At 37.6% G+C, this 16,108-nt stretch overlaps 1 protein-coding gene and 1 long non-coding RNA gene across 2 annotated transcripts in view; one reads left to right on the forward strand and one right to left on the reverse strand.

Moving 5' to 3' along the window:
- Positions 1-7,292: 7,292 nt before the first annotated feature.
- The window catches only part of LOC107039746, a 58,631-nt gene continuing 49,815 nt past the window's right edge, over positions 7,293-16,108 (forward strand). The window contains exons 1-2 of the long non-coding RNA XR_001460973.1: positions 7,293-7,450; positions 8,203-8,318. This is a non-coding gene — a long non-coding RNA (uncharacterized LOC107039746). The remainder of the gene's footprint in view (positions 7,451-8,202; positions 8,319-16,108) is intronic.
- Positions 8,133-15,837, reverse strand: LOC107039745 (cGMP-dependent protein kinase, isozyme 1). The gene is made up of 9 exons (XM_015259510.1): positions 15,347-15,837; positions 14,824-15,104; positions 13,679-14,093; positions 11,856-12,176; positions 10,970-11,201; positions 10,756-10,862; positions 9,303-9,539; positions 8,372-8,438; positions 8,133-8,301 (listed from the first exon to the last, which is right to left on the reverse strand). Exons 1-9 carry the CDS (start codon positions 15,574-15,576, stop codon positions 8,206-8,208), a joined length of 1,986 nt encoding a protein of 661 aa, XP_015114996.1. The 5' UTR covers positions 15,577-15,837; the 3' UTR covers positions 8,133-8,205.

A 16,108-nucleotide genomic window follows, 5' to 3' on the forward strand; every position in this document is an offset into this window, starting at 1 on the left:
GAGTGTACGGGAGTGATTCACGCAATGGTGCGAATAGTCACGGCCATTGCTTAATTTGTTGTAGTAAATCGATCGGAAGGTCATAATTTATGGTAATTTATTCCCGAGAGGAATTCACGTGAATGAAGAATAACTGTCTACGATTTTTCTCGGTGTAGCTGGTGTAGTTCGTTCACCGAGGCTGTAATTGCCTCTGACTGGTGTTACGTAAGCACAACCAGTTGAGCCAACACGTGGTTGGGGGATAGGACCAGAAGAGTGGACGGTTTGTTTTCGTTTCTTTTTTCGAGTATTCATTTCAATAATTTCATCATCAGAAAAAAAATTTTGTTGGAAATTTAATTCTCTGCAAAACAGGCCTGACATTCCCCCGCAACCCACTCTTTACCGATATAAATTCACAATTACTGAATACTTTTTATCCCAACCATTTTTCCAATTTTTCGCTATCAATAACACCTGATTTAATGGAAATAAATTCTCTGAATGTCACAAGGACATATTGCTTTCCTGATCTCGGCAGTATAATCCTCACTTCACAATTTTCCTGCAGCAAGAATTCCACAATTTTCTGTCACTGAATCACAAGAAAATAAACCGGTTTCAAAGTACGTATGTTTACATTTCGCAATGGATTTACACGTGTTTCGAAAAACATGAATATTCCGAGACTGTTTGAATCTATAGATTCAATTATTGTAACAAGGTATACCTTGTTGCAATAATTCTACTAATAATTCTACTTTCTCAATATTGCGTTTACTAAGATTTTCTTCGAACAAAGTTGACTAGAATTAATAGCTAGAATTATGAGTTTATCTCACATTTTTGACGTTAGGGGTAGGAGAATCTGAATGCAATATAGTGAAAATGATGATCGATTTTTTCACTTTGAACAAATAATATTAATATCCAAATACAACATTTATGATATGAATAAAAGAAGCTGTTACTCAATATTCCAAATGAAGTTTTAATTTTTAATTTGGTGCTGAAAACACGAGACGACAATATTCCAAGCACGGAATTATATTGATGAGATGAACAACAGATTAATTGAATTATCGTGTGAACAAACTAAAAATTGATAGCAGTGTGGGCACGCACTTTTACCAGAGTATCAACAAACATTGAATTCCAGAAATTCACACTCTGAAGTGTGTTCTAGAAGGAATTGAATTGTAATTACGATTAAAATCTTATTCAGTGAGCGTAGGAATTAGAGCATGAGCAAATTATTAATTGTAATATGAAAATTTAACAGCTGATAAATTGAGGCATCTGATTCCTATCGGTCGTATTGCTTTTTGCAATGAGAATTAACCTTTTTCATCACGCTGTGACGAAAAGTGAACTTTTCGGCACGCTCCGCGTGCCTAAAAGTCCAATTTCCGCCACATTGTGATGAAAAATATTGTTCGTAACTCGTGAAAAAATGTTTTTTAGCTCGTGGGATTATATCACTCGCCTTCGGCTCGTGATATAAACCTCCCACTCGCCAAAAAACACTTTTTTGCACTCGTTACGAAATATACTATTTCAATTGATATACAATCCTATTTACTAAAGATGAAAGAAACGTGAAGTTGTTTTATATCGAAATATCTCGAAACTGCCTGACCGCTAATCCTTAATTCTGATTGGTCAATATGTGACACGAAGTTATTCACAAAAAAAAACACGCGGCATTTTCAAATTCTTCAGTGGTAAATTTTTTTTTCACGTCATATATATATTTCACATGTATAGTATATATATCATCGGTGAAATTAATATTCTGTCCTTTTATGGAGACCGATTATTAAAAAAAAAAAAAATTGAAAATGAAAAATTCTTTACAGATTTTTTACTCTATTTCGCTATTTAGCTCAATCATTAGTCGAATTCTCTTGGATTCATTATCAATATTTATAAGGTATTCATGAGAAATTGAAATTCAATGAATTCCATTTCTTCATTGCAACAAATGAATAGATCGGCGCGCGCGAGAGCGCGCGCACACTTTTTGTTAATTGAAAAAAAAATATCGAAGCTGGCAGGAAAAAGGTTATCAACTAGTCACGTAAAAAATGTCCACTCACCTGTACGCAAGTGACATGCACTGAAACAACTTGTTCAACGAAGTCTCAATGCTCAGCTGCTGCGAACTCTTCTCAGCATTCGAAATGTTTACGAATCTCTCCAGGGAGAAGCCCGCGGGTGCCACAATCGCCAGTTTTGCTGCCTCCTCCTCAGGCACAGGTACAGCGAGCTCGTCCTCGTCATCCTGGGCCTCCGCCTCAAAATCCGAGACCATAAAGTGGCCAGAGTGAATTGTTTCCCTGGAATCTCTCGATACATTCTTTCCCCTGTGATATCCCTGATGCTCTGACATATTTCTCCCTGTCATCACTGCTGGTTTTCGACACATTAGCTCCGCCTGCATGTCAATTTCTGTCAATGCGAGAATAACAACGGCACTGTTATCAATTATTTATTGATTTATCAATAAACATAAACAATTCTGTAGATTTTTCCTCAATTAAAGAAATTAAAAAAATAATTTTACAGAATTTTTGAGGGACGGGGAGGGGGGGGGAGGGTGCAATGATACATTTTATAGATGGAAAAATTATCATTAATTATCAAGTAATGAATTCATGAGAATTGAAAATTTTATTGATTTTTCTTGAATCTAAATTTTTGAATTTATTGAATTCGAAAATGTCTTGAAATTAAATTGGAAAAATCGATTTTTTCAAGTTTTTCAAGAACAGGGAAGATGGCGTCAATTATGCCCCCATTGATGAGCCAATACAAAACTAACATCAACTAGCAGACGATTAATTTACGGAATTCAACGGTTTCTTCGATTTTTTTTTATGAAAAAAAAATTTCAACAACTTTTTTGCTACGTTTTGGCAGGAGGTAGTGAGAATGGGGGGATAATCATGATCTTATTCGATAGATGAGGAGATTTATCATAGAATTAAAAAAAAATAGTTTTCATTTTTTTTAATTTCAAAAATAAAATTTTTTTTTTTTGATAATTTTGAGGGGAAAGGAAGGGGGTCAATTATGCCCCCATTGGGTGGATCATCAATTGTCAGACGATTGATTAACGAAAATCAAAAATTTTTTTTTTCATTTTTCTTGAATAAAAATGAATAAAAAAATTGTTTCTTTTTTTTTAATGAAAAAAAATGAAAACTTGTTTTCTTAATGTCTCGGCAGGAAGGGATGAGGGGTTGTTGATGGCTCCATTCAATATATCGGGAAATTTATCATGGAATGAACCAAAAAAATAGTCTCTGTCGCTCCTCAGTAAAAAGGATTCAAATATCGTTTTTTCCTTAGTTTCTCGGATATTTGAGTTCAAGGCCAGTGTTTAGAATCCAGAATTTTCCTGATTATCGAACAAGATGACTGTCAACCCCCTCCCCCGCCCCCTTCCCAGAAAACCTCCGGAAAAAATAAAATCCAAAATGAAAATGATGCCAGAACCGCCGACTTGATTTCCAAACCCCCCTCTGCATTCATTAATTGACAAAAAGAATAAATTCCCGCCGTTCAAAGTCAATTTTTCCCACACGTTTTAATCACCAGATAAACACATCGTGAACTTTGTACCCGAGAATCACGACACTAAATAAAACCCCTCAATTTTCCTTAAAAAAATAACCGAAAATCCTCACAATTTCATGAACAATCTTGCTCCCTTCATTCTCAACAATAAGTTGACGACCTCCAACGGAAAATTTTCCAAAACTAACTCGATAAAACGTTATCAATACCTCTCCATCCACTGAATAAACAAGAAACAAAAATTTAAAAAAAACTGAAATTCCGCGAGAAAATTCATTTTCCCTTAAAGTATTCTCAAAAAAAAAAAAAGTTTTAAATGTCTACATCATGATCTCCACTACCTCCACTCAACAATAACTGAACACATGTATAAACAAATCAACAAGCCCAACAAAAATAAACAACGAAAAAAAAAACATGTAAAAAAATTAAAAATTCCAAAAATTCTTTCTCCAAAAAAATGGAAAATCAACAAAATTATTTTCTCTCCAGGAAAAAATACCCCCCTCCCCCTTCAATAAGAGAAACTGTCGATTAATATTTCGCATTCCGCAATTTAAGACGATCGTAACCCAGAAAGAAGAAAAAGTCTATTAATTTGCACTCGAAGACGACAAAAACAAATTAATTAACCTCTCGCTCCCCTCGTTCTTCCCCTCCCAGCCGCAGAGCGCCAAATCCACCCCCGGACTTTATCGAATTCATGAAAGTCGATTGAGTAAATGAATGAAAAATTTACCTTTCACTTTATCGATAGGAGAGCCGATCAGAGTCGATAGTAAAAAAAACTAGAAATAAAATGTTGAGGTCTCGTAGTTGAATGAAAAATGTTGCAACAAATCACGACGATTTGAGCACTGATAACTGGCACAACAAAACACATACGATCACGCACTAGGAAATCACAGAACAGGCACTGATTGTTACCCCAAAATCACCGGAAACCCTTGAAATTGAGGAACTGATGGCTAATCGGGCAATAAAAAATTTATAAAACCTTAAATTCCGGATATTTCGAGTGGCCTGGACACCAGTGGCGTCAGTCTGGCCGTTCTGAGCCCCTTTTTTCCACTGCGCGACGGATAATGTCTCATGGCTGCTCCAAAAATCACATTATTATGAATTTTCCAACAACTGGAAGGTCGAGGAAATTGAAATAATCAATTGATTTTGGTGGTAACACGCGTACAGTTGGAGTTTATTGTGATGATAACACGACTAACTGGGGGAGCCCGAGGGACACCAGCTGATGGACTACGGGCACGAGAGGAGGACAGAGCGCATGCGTCGACGACCACGTGGTTGGAGGAACGGTGCGGGGTTTTGACGCAAGAGGGCGACAGGTGCGTGGAAATATTTTTGCGCGGGGTTTTTAAATATGGTTGTCGACAGGGGGCGGGGGGTTGATGGGACTGTTTTCGACCAGATCCGATCAATTAGCCCCTCATGTATAGATATTCCAAATTTTTATTTTTTTCCTCATTGAAGTAGTTTTGAAGAAAATTGCGAGCTAATAAAAAACATTTGCTAGTTAGTACTTTTTTTTAAATAAATTTTTGAAAAATCACCTCTGGAAAAAAAGGCGTTATCCCCTCTATTTCATTATTTCCAAAAAATTTTATCACCAATCGATAGCAAATTGTTTGAAGATTTTTGCGAGTTAAAAAAAAATCGTCAATGCAATCCTATTATTGTGTAAATTAACAATTCCAATTTCAACTGAAAGCCCGAGTTGTAGACCCGAGTTTGTAGCAGCGATATCAGACAAGATATGAATGTTTTTTTGGGCTCAAATGAAAGAGCGGGTTGAGAAATGGCGTGCTAGGACCTCTAAACATGACAAATGTCTCTAAAGATGATATCTGTTTTCAATTGAAAAGCAGATCACTCCTAGAGATGTCCGATGTTTTTAGAAACATGGATTATAGAAAAATCTGTATTTTTTTAATATGGATGTTGTGAATCGATTTTTCTGGAAGAAACATCGGTTATTAAAAAATCTATGTTTTTGCTCATTAAACAGAAAAAAAATGAATTCTTAAAAATAATTTTTTTTAATGTCGTGTTTATTGAAATAGTAATATTGTGTTAGTGCGTAAAATTCCAATTTTTCACGCGCACGTGTTATTCATCGTATTTTTTGTGGTGCCTGCCGAGGTCAGGGTTCGGATCGGTAGTGGGGAGTGAAGTAACTGTTTTTGGGCATGAGTGCATAAAAACACTCAAGAGGGTGCGTAAAGCGAAGTTTACTCATGCCGTGCGGAAAAGAAACACTTTACACAGACTAAACCGTTGCGAAAAGTGCACTTTTGAGGCAGGTATCGGACAATAGTATATTTCGATACGAGTGAGACGGAATTTTTACGAACATGAAGTTGGTCCGAGGCGAAGCCCAGGGCTGTCAATCACACGCGCTGAAAATTCTCGTCCCACATGTGTCGAACAATATTTTTTGACACTGCTGCTACGTTCACCTCGTTCACAGCGATGTAACGTTTAGCTAGTGGCCGAACTGTGCCTCTTTCGTTTACAACCAAACGAAAAGGCACTTTTCTGCACGAGGTGAACGTAGCAGCAGTGTCAAAATAGTATATTTCGTAACGAGTGCAAAAAAGTGTTTTTTTCGCGAGTGGGAGGTTTATATCACGAGCCGAAGGCGAGTGATATAATCCCACGAGCTAAAAAACATTTTTTTGCACTTGTTACGAACAATATTTTTCATCACAATGTGGCGGAAAATGTGGCTAAAAGTCCACTTTTCGTCACAGCGTGATGAAAAATATTATTCGACGTATGTGAGACGAAAATTTTCAGTTCGTGTGATTGGCAATCCTCGGCTTCGTCTCGGGTCGCCAATTTCACACTCGTGAAAAGGTGATCACTTTAGGAATGGGCGGTGTTTTTAAAATCATTGATATTTAAAATTAATTTTGATTATTAACGAATACCATGTTTTCGCTCATTACACAGAAAAAAAAACAAATTGACAAAGACAATTGTGATTATAGGCCTCGCCTTCGGCTCGGCCTACAAAGCCACATTCGTCAGAAAATACTTTGTGGACCTTGTGATGAAAATAACTATTTCATTTATTCGTAAACAAAAAAGGTCCAGTTTGGCCATTCGCTGAACGTAACATCGCTGTCAAATAGTATTTTTCCGGCCTGTTGCGATGGCTTTTTTACTCGTGTGGCGTTGGCCTCCGAGCCGTAGGCGAGGACTAGCCAACCACACGAGTAAAAAAACCCCATCGCAACAGCCCAGGAACAATATTTTTCTGTAGTGATTTTCAAGTTTTCGAGTTTGGAAAGTAGGTAATACCAATTCCCAGACGAGGAATCGTGAGAAGCAGTACAGAAAAAATATTGTTCGACACATGTGAGACGGGAATTTTCAGCTCGTGTGATTGGCAGTCCTCCGCCTCGCCTCAAGCCGCCAACTTCACACTCGTGAAAATTTCGCCTTCACTCGTATCGAAATAGTTATTTTCATCACAAGGTCCAAAAGCATTTTCTGACGAATGTGGCTTTGTAGGCCGAGCCGAAGGCGAGGCCTATAATCACATTCGTCAGAAAATACTTTTGGACCGTGTGATGAATGCAATTTTTCGTCAGAAGGCCCGTAAACCGCGATCAACCCGAGCGAAGCGAGGATTCTAACCTCGCTTCGCTCGGTTTGATCGCGGTTTACCGGGTCTTCTCACGAAATATACTATTTCACAGTGATGTTACGTTCAGTGAGTGGCCAAACGGTGCTTTTTTCATTTACAAGTAATTTTCGATTATTAAGTGAACTATTTAAAGACAAAAATACTTGTATTCAGTGAATGTGATGTTGAAACCATGAAATTCGGAGTCAAGTGGGCATGAGAATGGAAAAATACGAGGTATGAAACACCTTTCCTGATATTTTTGGAATACAATTTTTCTAGGGGGGCTTCAATTTGATAAAACATTAAATGAATAGTTTTTTTACTCTTTATGTGAATGTTTTCTCAACGGTGGAGCGTGTGAATAAACACTGCCAAACGTATTTTCAGACTTATGTGATTACGAAAGCCGTCGGCTTATGACGTTATGTGATTACTATTTCGTAACGAGTGCAAAAAACATCTTTTCACGAGTTACGAACAATATTTTTCATCACAATGTGCCGGAAAATGGACTTTTAGGCACGCGGAGCGTGCCGAAAAATTCACTTTTCGTCACAGCATAATAAAAATTCTATATTCCTCCGGAGCGTCCATGTATTGGCCATCCACCGTCCATCTACTGGCCCTAGCGTCCAGTTATTGGGGATTTGGACGATACTTCACTTTTTCCTCATTTAATTATTCTTCTCATCATTTTTTTCCACTTCAAATTATTGGTTTTTCCTAACTCATATATTCTTTCAGGTCTAGAACTCATTTTTTATTCATTCAGCTACTTCGTCGATTTTAAATCTCTTAATGAAGTTCAACGTTTCCTTAACCGTTCAGCTATTGGCCTGTTTACCCTGTCAATGAAAATTGAAGAGATTTCATAATGAATAATTTTTTTTTTCAATTTATTGAGATCATTCAATTAACAATTGAGGAGTCGTAAAAAACACTCGATCTGCTTCGCCCAGTTTTTTCAATTGGCTGTGTTTTTTCAGAGCTTAGAAGTCTGCGTCCCATCCGGAGAAGTCGTTGGTCGCCACCTCGCGCTCCAGGGGGTATTTGTCGAAGTGTCTGCTATCCAGAGGACCGTTCACCTGGAATTTCGACGCCGGTGAGTGCTGAATATTTTTATTTCTCGTGAAAATCAAACATTTTTTCGGTTACCTTGAGAATTATTGGAGAGCGCAGGGTCTGGTTGCGGAGGGCTTTCCAGTCGAAGTGGGAGAACCAGCTGAAATTTTTTTTAGGTCATTATGAGGCCCATTAACGGCCCCAATATATCATGAACTGTATTTATTGCGTTCACTAGCTCTCGGAGACTTTTTAAGACCCGAAAAGTCGTAAAAGTTTTTAATGAATTTTCCCTCTTCATTTTGGCCCTTTTAACTTTTAAATGATTAACAATTTTTTTTTTTCAATATATTTTTCAAGACTTAAAGAAAAATCTCGATAAAATCGTTGAGAACCTTCAGAAAATGTCTTCAATATTTTTTTTTAAATTTCCAGAAAGTGAAGAGAATTTTAAAAAAATGAAACTTCATTCAAATTTTTTTAAAGTTATTTTTGAGAAATAAGAATAATAATTGAAAAAAAAATTTCGAGACTTTCAACTCGAATAAAAATGTTAAGAGCCCTAAGAGAATGTTTCCAACATTTTCGAAAATTTTTTCGAGAAGGAATGACTTAAAAAAAACAAAATATGAAAAAAAAATATTTTTACGGAATCAGAATAATATTATATTTCTTAATTAGAAAAAAAATATTTTTCGAGACTTTAAACCCGAATAAAAATTTTAAGAGCCCCAAAAGAATGTCTTCAACATTTTCTTAAAATTTTCAGAAATGAGGGCAATAGAATAAAAAAAACAACAGTCAAATTTTAAAAAAAATTGAAGGAATCAGAAAAAAATTGATGTTTTCCTTGATTTTTTCTTAAAAAATTGGCAATGGTCGCTGAATTTTTCGAAAGATTGGCGAACGGTAGAAAAAAAAATTTTATGTGCCAAAAAAAAATCTAAATTATTGGCATTATACCTTTCCTGGATTTCTGAAGTTGCGGGGATTTAATGACCCGAGGATGTTTTTTTCTACTCACTGGTGGTTTCGGATGTCACTAATGCCCGCCCTGAGGTAACCCAGCCGTTCCACCGGTTTAGGACGCAATAATTTCTTTATAATGCTCTGAGCACTGGTTTTTAGTCCTGGCATTTGTATAGACTCTATTCCGTCCACTATTTTATGGTAGAGTGTCACTTTGTCCTCGTCATCGAATGGCGGATGACCTGTTAGTAGCTCGAACATGGTGATACCCAGGGACCAATAATCAGCGGCCCTATTTATGCAAAAAAAAAATGATGAATCCAATATTCTAATTTAAAGGAGGTCATTAGATACATTTATAAAGATTCAAAAATATCACGGACATTGTATTTCATTTAGATAACAGGAGGTTGATTTACAAAATAGAATGCATGCTCATTGTAGGAAAAAGCGAGCAGTGAACAATCCTATGTTGAGTATTGCGGTGACATATTAACTACGTCCAGTTGACCATCTTGAAATTTCGCGAGGGTTGATGTTATTTATCAATGAATTTGAATGACTTTTAAGATTCACTTCTAAATTGTCTGCAATGCGATTCATGAAGTCATGGATCATTTCTGTGTTGGATCTAATGTGGAGGGAGGAGATAGGGGTGCCATAGTAGGCATTATCAATCACACAGAGAAATTTGTTTTGAGTAACTTGGAATTTGGCGATGTGGGTGGGGGCTGCATTGTGCCGGACGGAGCACCCATAGGTTAGTACCGGCCTGACTAATGCCTTGTACAATTTGAGTTTAGCTTGAGTCGACAGGAATTTGTTTTTAAATAGGTAGTAGAGCCTACCCACGATGGCTTTTGCTTTTTTATTCGCGATGTTAATGTGTGTGCACCATCAGAGCTTTTTGTCAAGGGTAAATTCGAGGTGTTGTGATTCCTAGAATCAATGATTTCCTGTGATTTCTTGCATGATTTCTCAATCAGAATTGAACATCACGATTTCTCTTGATTTCTCATGTCTTCCATGATTTCTAGTAGATTCCAATGACTTCTTGATGTCAAGAAATCTCTCGAGAAATCATGATTTCTATCCATAAAATGAATTAAGAGCTAATGTGTGCGCACCATCAGAGTTTTGTATCAAGAGTAAATTCGAGGTGTTGTGATTCCTCGAATCAATGATTTCCTGTGATTTCTTGCATGATTTCTCAATCAGAATTGAACATCACGATTTCTCTTGATTTCTCATGTCTTCCATGATTTCTAGTAGATTCCAATGACTTCTTGATGTCAAGAAATCTCTCGAGAAATCATGATTTCTATCCATAAAATGAATTGAGAGCTAATGTGTGCGCGCCATCAGAGCTTTTTGTCAAGGGTAAATTCGAGGTGTTGTGATTCCTAGAATCAATGATTTCCTGTGATTTCTTGCATGATTTCTCAATCAGAATTGAACCTCACGATTTCTCAATTTTACGGATTTTTAAATTCTTCTATATTATTCACCTGTCATGTCCCTCTTCTAGTATAATCTCGGGCGCCATATATTCAGGAGTTCCAACGAATGACCAGGTTTTGTACGGACCTATTCGCTTACTCGTTCCAAAATCAGTCTGAAAAAATTATCATCTGGACTCATTAGTGATTATTAACTAGATTTTGGACACAATTAAAAGCAATGCTATAGTGAATATGTCGTGAAACCAGGGCGATCAATTACCAGTTTAGCGTAGCCCCGCGCGTCCAGCAGAATATTATCCGGTTTCAAATCTCTGTAAACAATATCATGGGAGTGCAGATGATCGAGAGCCTCGACCATGCAGGCAGCGACGAATTTCGCTGCTGAGTTGTCGAACCTGAAGTTTCTGTACAATAGTGTCCTCAAGTCGCCACCCAGGTAAGCCTCCATGAGGAAGTAGACGTACTTCGGGTCTTTGTACGTCTGGTGAAGTCTGGGAATCCCGGAAACAATGACTTGATTTTATCATGATCTTTTTTCCCAACACTAGCGCCACTTTGTGGCGCGCGTGTTGATGGCCTTTTTCCTGTCAGATTCGATATTCCTTTTTTCAATTAATTGTATATGATCATTCTCATTGCAAAAAGCAATACGACCGATGAGAATCATATGCCCCAATTTATCAGTTCTTAAATTTTCATATTACAATAAATGATTTGTTGAAATCTTATTCAGTGAGCATTGACAATCTTATTATATGATTCGTTTATTCATGTTTCATAGAATGACATTAAATTCTCTTTTGTTTGTTGGGCGGGCTTCATGAAAATTCGACGCAAGACGATTGTGCTCATGAAAACCGCCTTACTTTCTCCATTCGTTCGAGATAGCCGCCATTTTCGAGTTCTCATTTTCGATTCGAGATATCGCCCTCGTTTTATTTAGAAAGGATTTGGAAGTATAGAAGTAGATACGAATGATCGTCTCTGTTTATTGTTAAGACTTCCGGGGAAAAATGGACTGAAGAGATAAAAATTCACAAAAAAATGAAAATGATGAAACGGAAAATTATCTAGTCGAGAATTCTATTTAATTTATTAATATCCTTAACGAAAAATTAGTGAATGAGGAACAATTGTTGACTTACCGACATATAAAAGGAGATTTGCACGCCTTCATGATGTACTTCTCATCCAGAATGTACTTCTGATGATCCAGACTCTTGACAAGACTTTTCTTAATTTTTTTCAGTGCAAAGCTAACATTTGGAATTGATCTAGTCGTGACTAATTGAACTCTACCGAAACTTCCCTCACCGATGACAGCCTTTACCTCGAGGTCGGATAATTTGACATCCGGGTAGTCGCTTATCCACTGAACCTTCAGGGATCGTTTCCTCATCTCGTAGTCTGATTTCCAGTCTCGCTTTTTTATCGACTCCAGGTCACCCAAATAATTCAGGAATGTTCTGAAAATTTGGTTGGAGAGAATACGATGCGCCATTAATTATTGATTTAATCAAATCATCAGTAGAATAGAATGTACGATGTAATCATTTTTATAATATAATATTTTTCCTATATTTTGATGAGGAAAAACGTATTAGTAATGATTGGAAAAAGAGGAATTAATTTTAAGATTTGATTTTGCTCTTTCTTAATTATTCAAGAACAATTTTTCATCGAGGATTTGTAATTTTTATTTTTTCATTTTTTCAAAAAATAAATTTATAGTCGTCTATGGTCTCATGATGGAAAGTTAGTTTAGGAAAAAATCGTTATGCCGCAGCGCCATCTATTGGAATTTTTTAAAAATTTAGAAATGCCAAGAAAATTCCTAGGTGTGTCAAGAAAAATCTAGGACTTCTCAAAAGGAAATCTAGAAAATTCTGGGATTTTCAATAACATTCGGAATTTTCAAAAAAAAAATTGAAATCTGAAGAATTAAATCCGTGACAATCCGTTCAATTAAAAGAATCCTAAGCGACTCATTTTTTTTATATTTCAACTACTTACCTTCGATCAATCGCTAAACATTCGGCCCCCCGATCATCCGCGATGGCGTTCGCCTGTCTCTTGTTACCACCAGACTCATAGAGCGCCTTTTCCCCGAAGTAATCGCCTTCCTCGAGCACCGCGAGCGTCACTTCCTCCCCGCTATCCTGAGTTTTCGTGATTTTCACGCTTCCACAGTTGATTATATAGAACTTATCCCCCACATGACCTTGTCTGAGGATGTAGGACCCCGCGGTGAAGAACTCCACGTGCATCAGATCCGATATTTTCGATAGAACGTGTCGCGGGAGGTCTTTGAGCAGCGAAATTTTTCTGAGCGCCTCAACATTGCTCTCAACCGTTTCCTGAGCGTTCTTTATCCTCGCGGCGACAAACGCCGCGCGTTCCAGCACCCAGACCTTACCCCCGGGCTTCACTGAGGGTCAAAGTCGAGATCAAACGGATTAAGAACGATTTTTTGGTCTTCGAGCATTTGGAGCTGGTGTTATGGGTCCTCCCGAACTCGATTTTTCCACTTCAGGGAAAAATAATTCCGGGGGAATATTAAGACGAGGGATTTTTTTCCACGGGGAAAATTTTCCAGGGGAATTTTGACGAGGGAATTTTTTCCGGAAATCCATAGGGACCAACTTTTGAGTGCTATTGTTTCGGGATATACCTTAAGCGAAACTTTGCTCATTGACTATGCATTAGAATGGTGTATTGATTTTTTCAATTTCCCACGATCTAATATAGTTGAAATAAACATGGAAGTGAAGAACAACATCGAAAAACAAATAAATTCGATCACTCAAGAACTAAAGAAATTAACAGGAGGCGCCAGCTTTACCCAATTGAAATTGAATTCAGTAGCCAAGTGGTAGAACGGTTCAAGTCAATTTTGACTATTGACCAGTTTTCAATAAATATCTCGGAATCANAAGCGACTCATTTTTTTTATATTTCAACTACTTACCTTCGATCAATCGCTAAACATTCGGCCCCCCGATCATCCGCGATGGCGTTCGCCTGTCTCTTGTTACCACCAGACTCATAGAGCGCCTTTTCCCCGAAGTAATCGCCTTCCTCGAGCACCGCGAGCGTCACTTCCTCCCCGCTATCCTGAGTTTTCGTGATTTTCACGCTTCCACAGTTGATTATATAGAACTTATCCCCCACATGACCTTGTCTGAGGATGTAGGACCCCGCGGTGAAGAACTCCACGTGCATCAGATCCGATATTTTCGATAGAACGTGTCGCGGGAGGTCTTTGAGCAGCGAAATTTTTCTGAGCGCCTCAACATTGCTCTCAACCGTTTCCTGAGCGTTCTTTATCCTCGCGGCGACAAACGCCGCGCGTTCCAGCACCCAGACCTTACCCCCGGGCTTCACTGAGGGTCAAAGTCGAGATCAAACGGATTAAGAACGATTTTTTGGTCTTCGAGCATTTGGAGCTGGTGTTATGGGTCCTCCCGAACTCGATTTTTCCACTTCAGGGAAAAATAATTCCGGGGGAATATTAAGACGAGGGATTTTTTTCCACGGGGAAAATTTTCCAGGGGAATTTTGACGAGGGAATTTTTTCCGGAAATCCATAGGGACCAACTTTTGAGTGCTATTGTTTCGGGATATACCTTAAGCGAAACTTTGCTCATTGACTATGCATTAGAATGGTGTATTGATTTTTTCAATTTCCCACGATCTAATATAGTTGAAATAAACATGGAAGTGAAGAACAACATCGAAAAACAAATAAATTCGATCACTCAAGAACTAAAGAAATTAACAGGAGGCGCCAGCTTTACCCAATTGAAATTGAATTCAGTAGCCAAGTGGTAGAACGGTTCAAGTCAATTTTGACTATTGACCAGTTTTCAATAAATATCTCGGAATCAAAGGGAGATAGCAAAATTTTTGTTACAACCTTTTTTGTAGAGCCGATTGAGAGCTACAACAAATGTAATTACGAAAATTCCGCTATTTCCGTTAGATTCGGAAATATTCCTCGAAAACTCAATTGGGAGATAAGTCGACTTAAACTGGTTTACCACTTCGCTACTGAATTGATCCATTAATTCGGAGTTTGTTAATTAGTTATTGCAATAACCGTCATGTAATTACCGTCGACTGAAACTGCTCGCTTGACATTGTACAACAAGGCTAGCTCCCCGAAGGCAACTCCAGGCCCGAAACTACCCTGGAACTCGCCCCCCTTAAAGATCTCGAAGTCCCCGGTCTCGGACACGTACAGGTGATGTCCAATATCTCCCTCTTTAATTACTCTAGTTTTTTTCGGGAAGAGCCTTGGGTACATCGTGGACACTATCATGTCCACCTGGTGGTCCTCCATCTTGTAGAGGAAATTATTGCGTTTTATTGCGTCAGTTATTCTCTTCTGCTCCCTTCAAACGAGAAATATAATCTAATTTTTTTAAGAAATTTTGTTTTTCGAAAATCATGTAGTTGTCTTGAATTTTAGAAAGTAATAAAATCATTGCAATCGGTTAATACTTTTAATTGTTAATTTTTTTGAAGAGTTATTAGGTTGAAAGAAAGCTAATCAAGAGCTAGAAAAATCGAAAAATTATTGGAGACAATTTTTTTTTCATTTTTTGATGGAAAAAATCTGAGGGATTTCACTTACTCATGACTCTTTCTGAAAATAGGAAACTCCTCATTCTTCGTCACTTGTGCAGCCCCAAAAATCGCGTCCTTCCTCACTTGGCTCAATCTCCTGTAAATCTGCTGTTCAACCCCACTCTTCTGCCCCTTATTATTCTTCTTATTTTTGTTATTCAAATTGGTCACCACTAAATTCTGCCCGCAATGCCACATCCAGGGGCAGCACCTCCACGTCTTCAGGTCCTCCATCATCCCCTCACCTCCGAACGCACTTCATTCCAACTAAAATTTTTCGGAAACTAATTCTCCGCTGGAAAAAAAATCCCGAAAAGAATCATCTCCGCGCACTCTTTACATTTCCTTCCCAGACCTTCGTTTTTTAACGATTCAATTTTTTTAAATAAAAAAAATATTGAAAACTGTTGGAAGTCCAAGACATTTGTTGAAAGGTTTCTGGGAATTCTTTAAAGTTTTACGTAGAAAAAAGTGATCGGATTGAAAACTCACACTGTACTGACCAGTAGACCCAGATAGATCGATCTTATCTCGTTGATACCGCGAGATTAAATGTCTCGCCCATTTTTTTCAGTCAAGAATTTTCATGACAATTATCTTTAGTGGATTAGTGCGGTCATGCGTCGATGTTGAACACCGGCAATTATAGAAAAACAGTCGTATAAAATCTTTCATTGGATAAGTGACTTCGTAAATCTCGTCATTCAAGAACTAATTGATCAGTTGTTCATGTTTTTCTTTTTTTTTTTTGAGGTCTCATTATCGATTA

The sequence above is a fragment of the Diachasma alloeum genome, unplaced genomic scaffold, assembly GCF_001412515.2.
Source record: "Diachasma alloeum isolate Michigan unplaced genomic scaffold, Dall2.0 Dall_scaffold_00307, whole genome shotgun sequence".
In the NCBI taxonomy this organism is placed as follows: Eukaryota; Metazoa; Arthropoda; class Insecta; order Hymenoptera; family Braconidae; genus Diachasma; species Diachasma alloeum.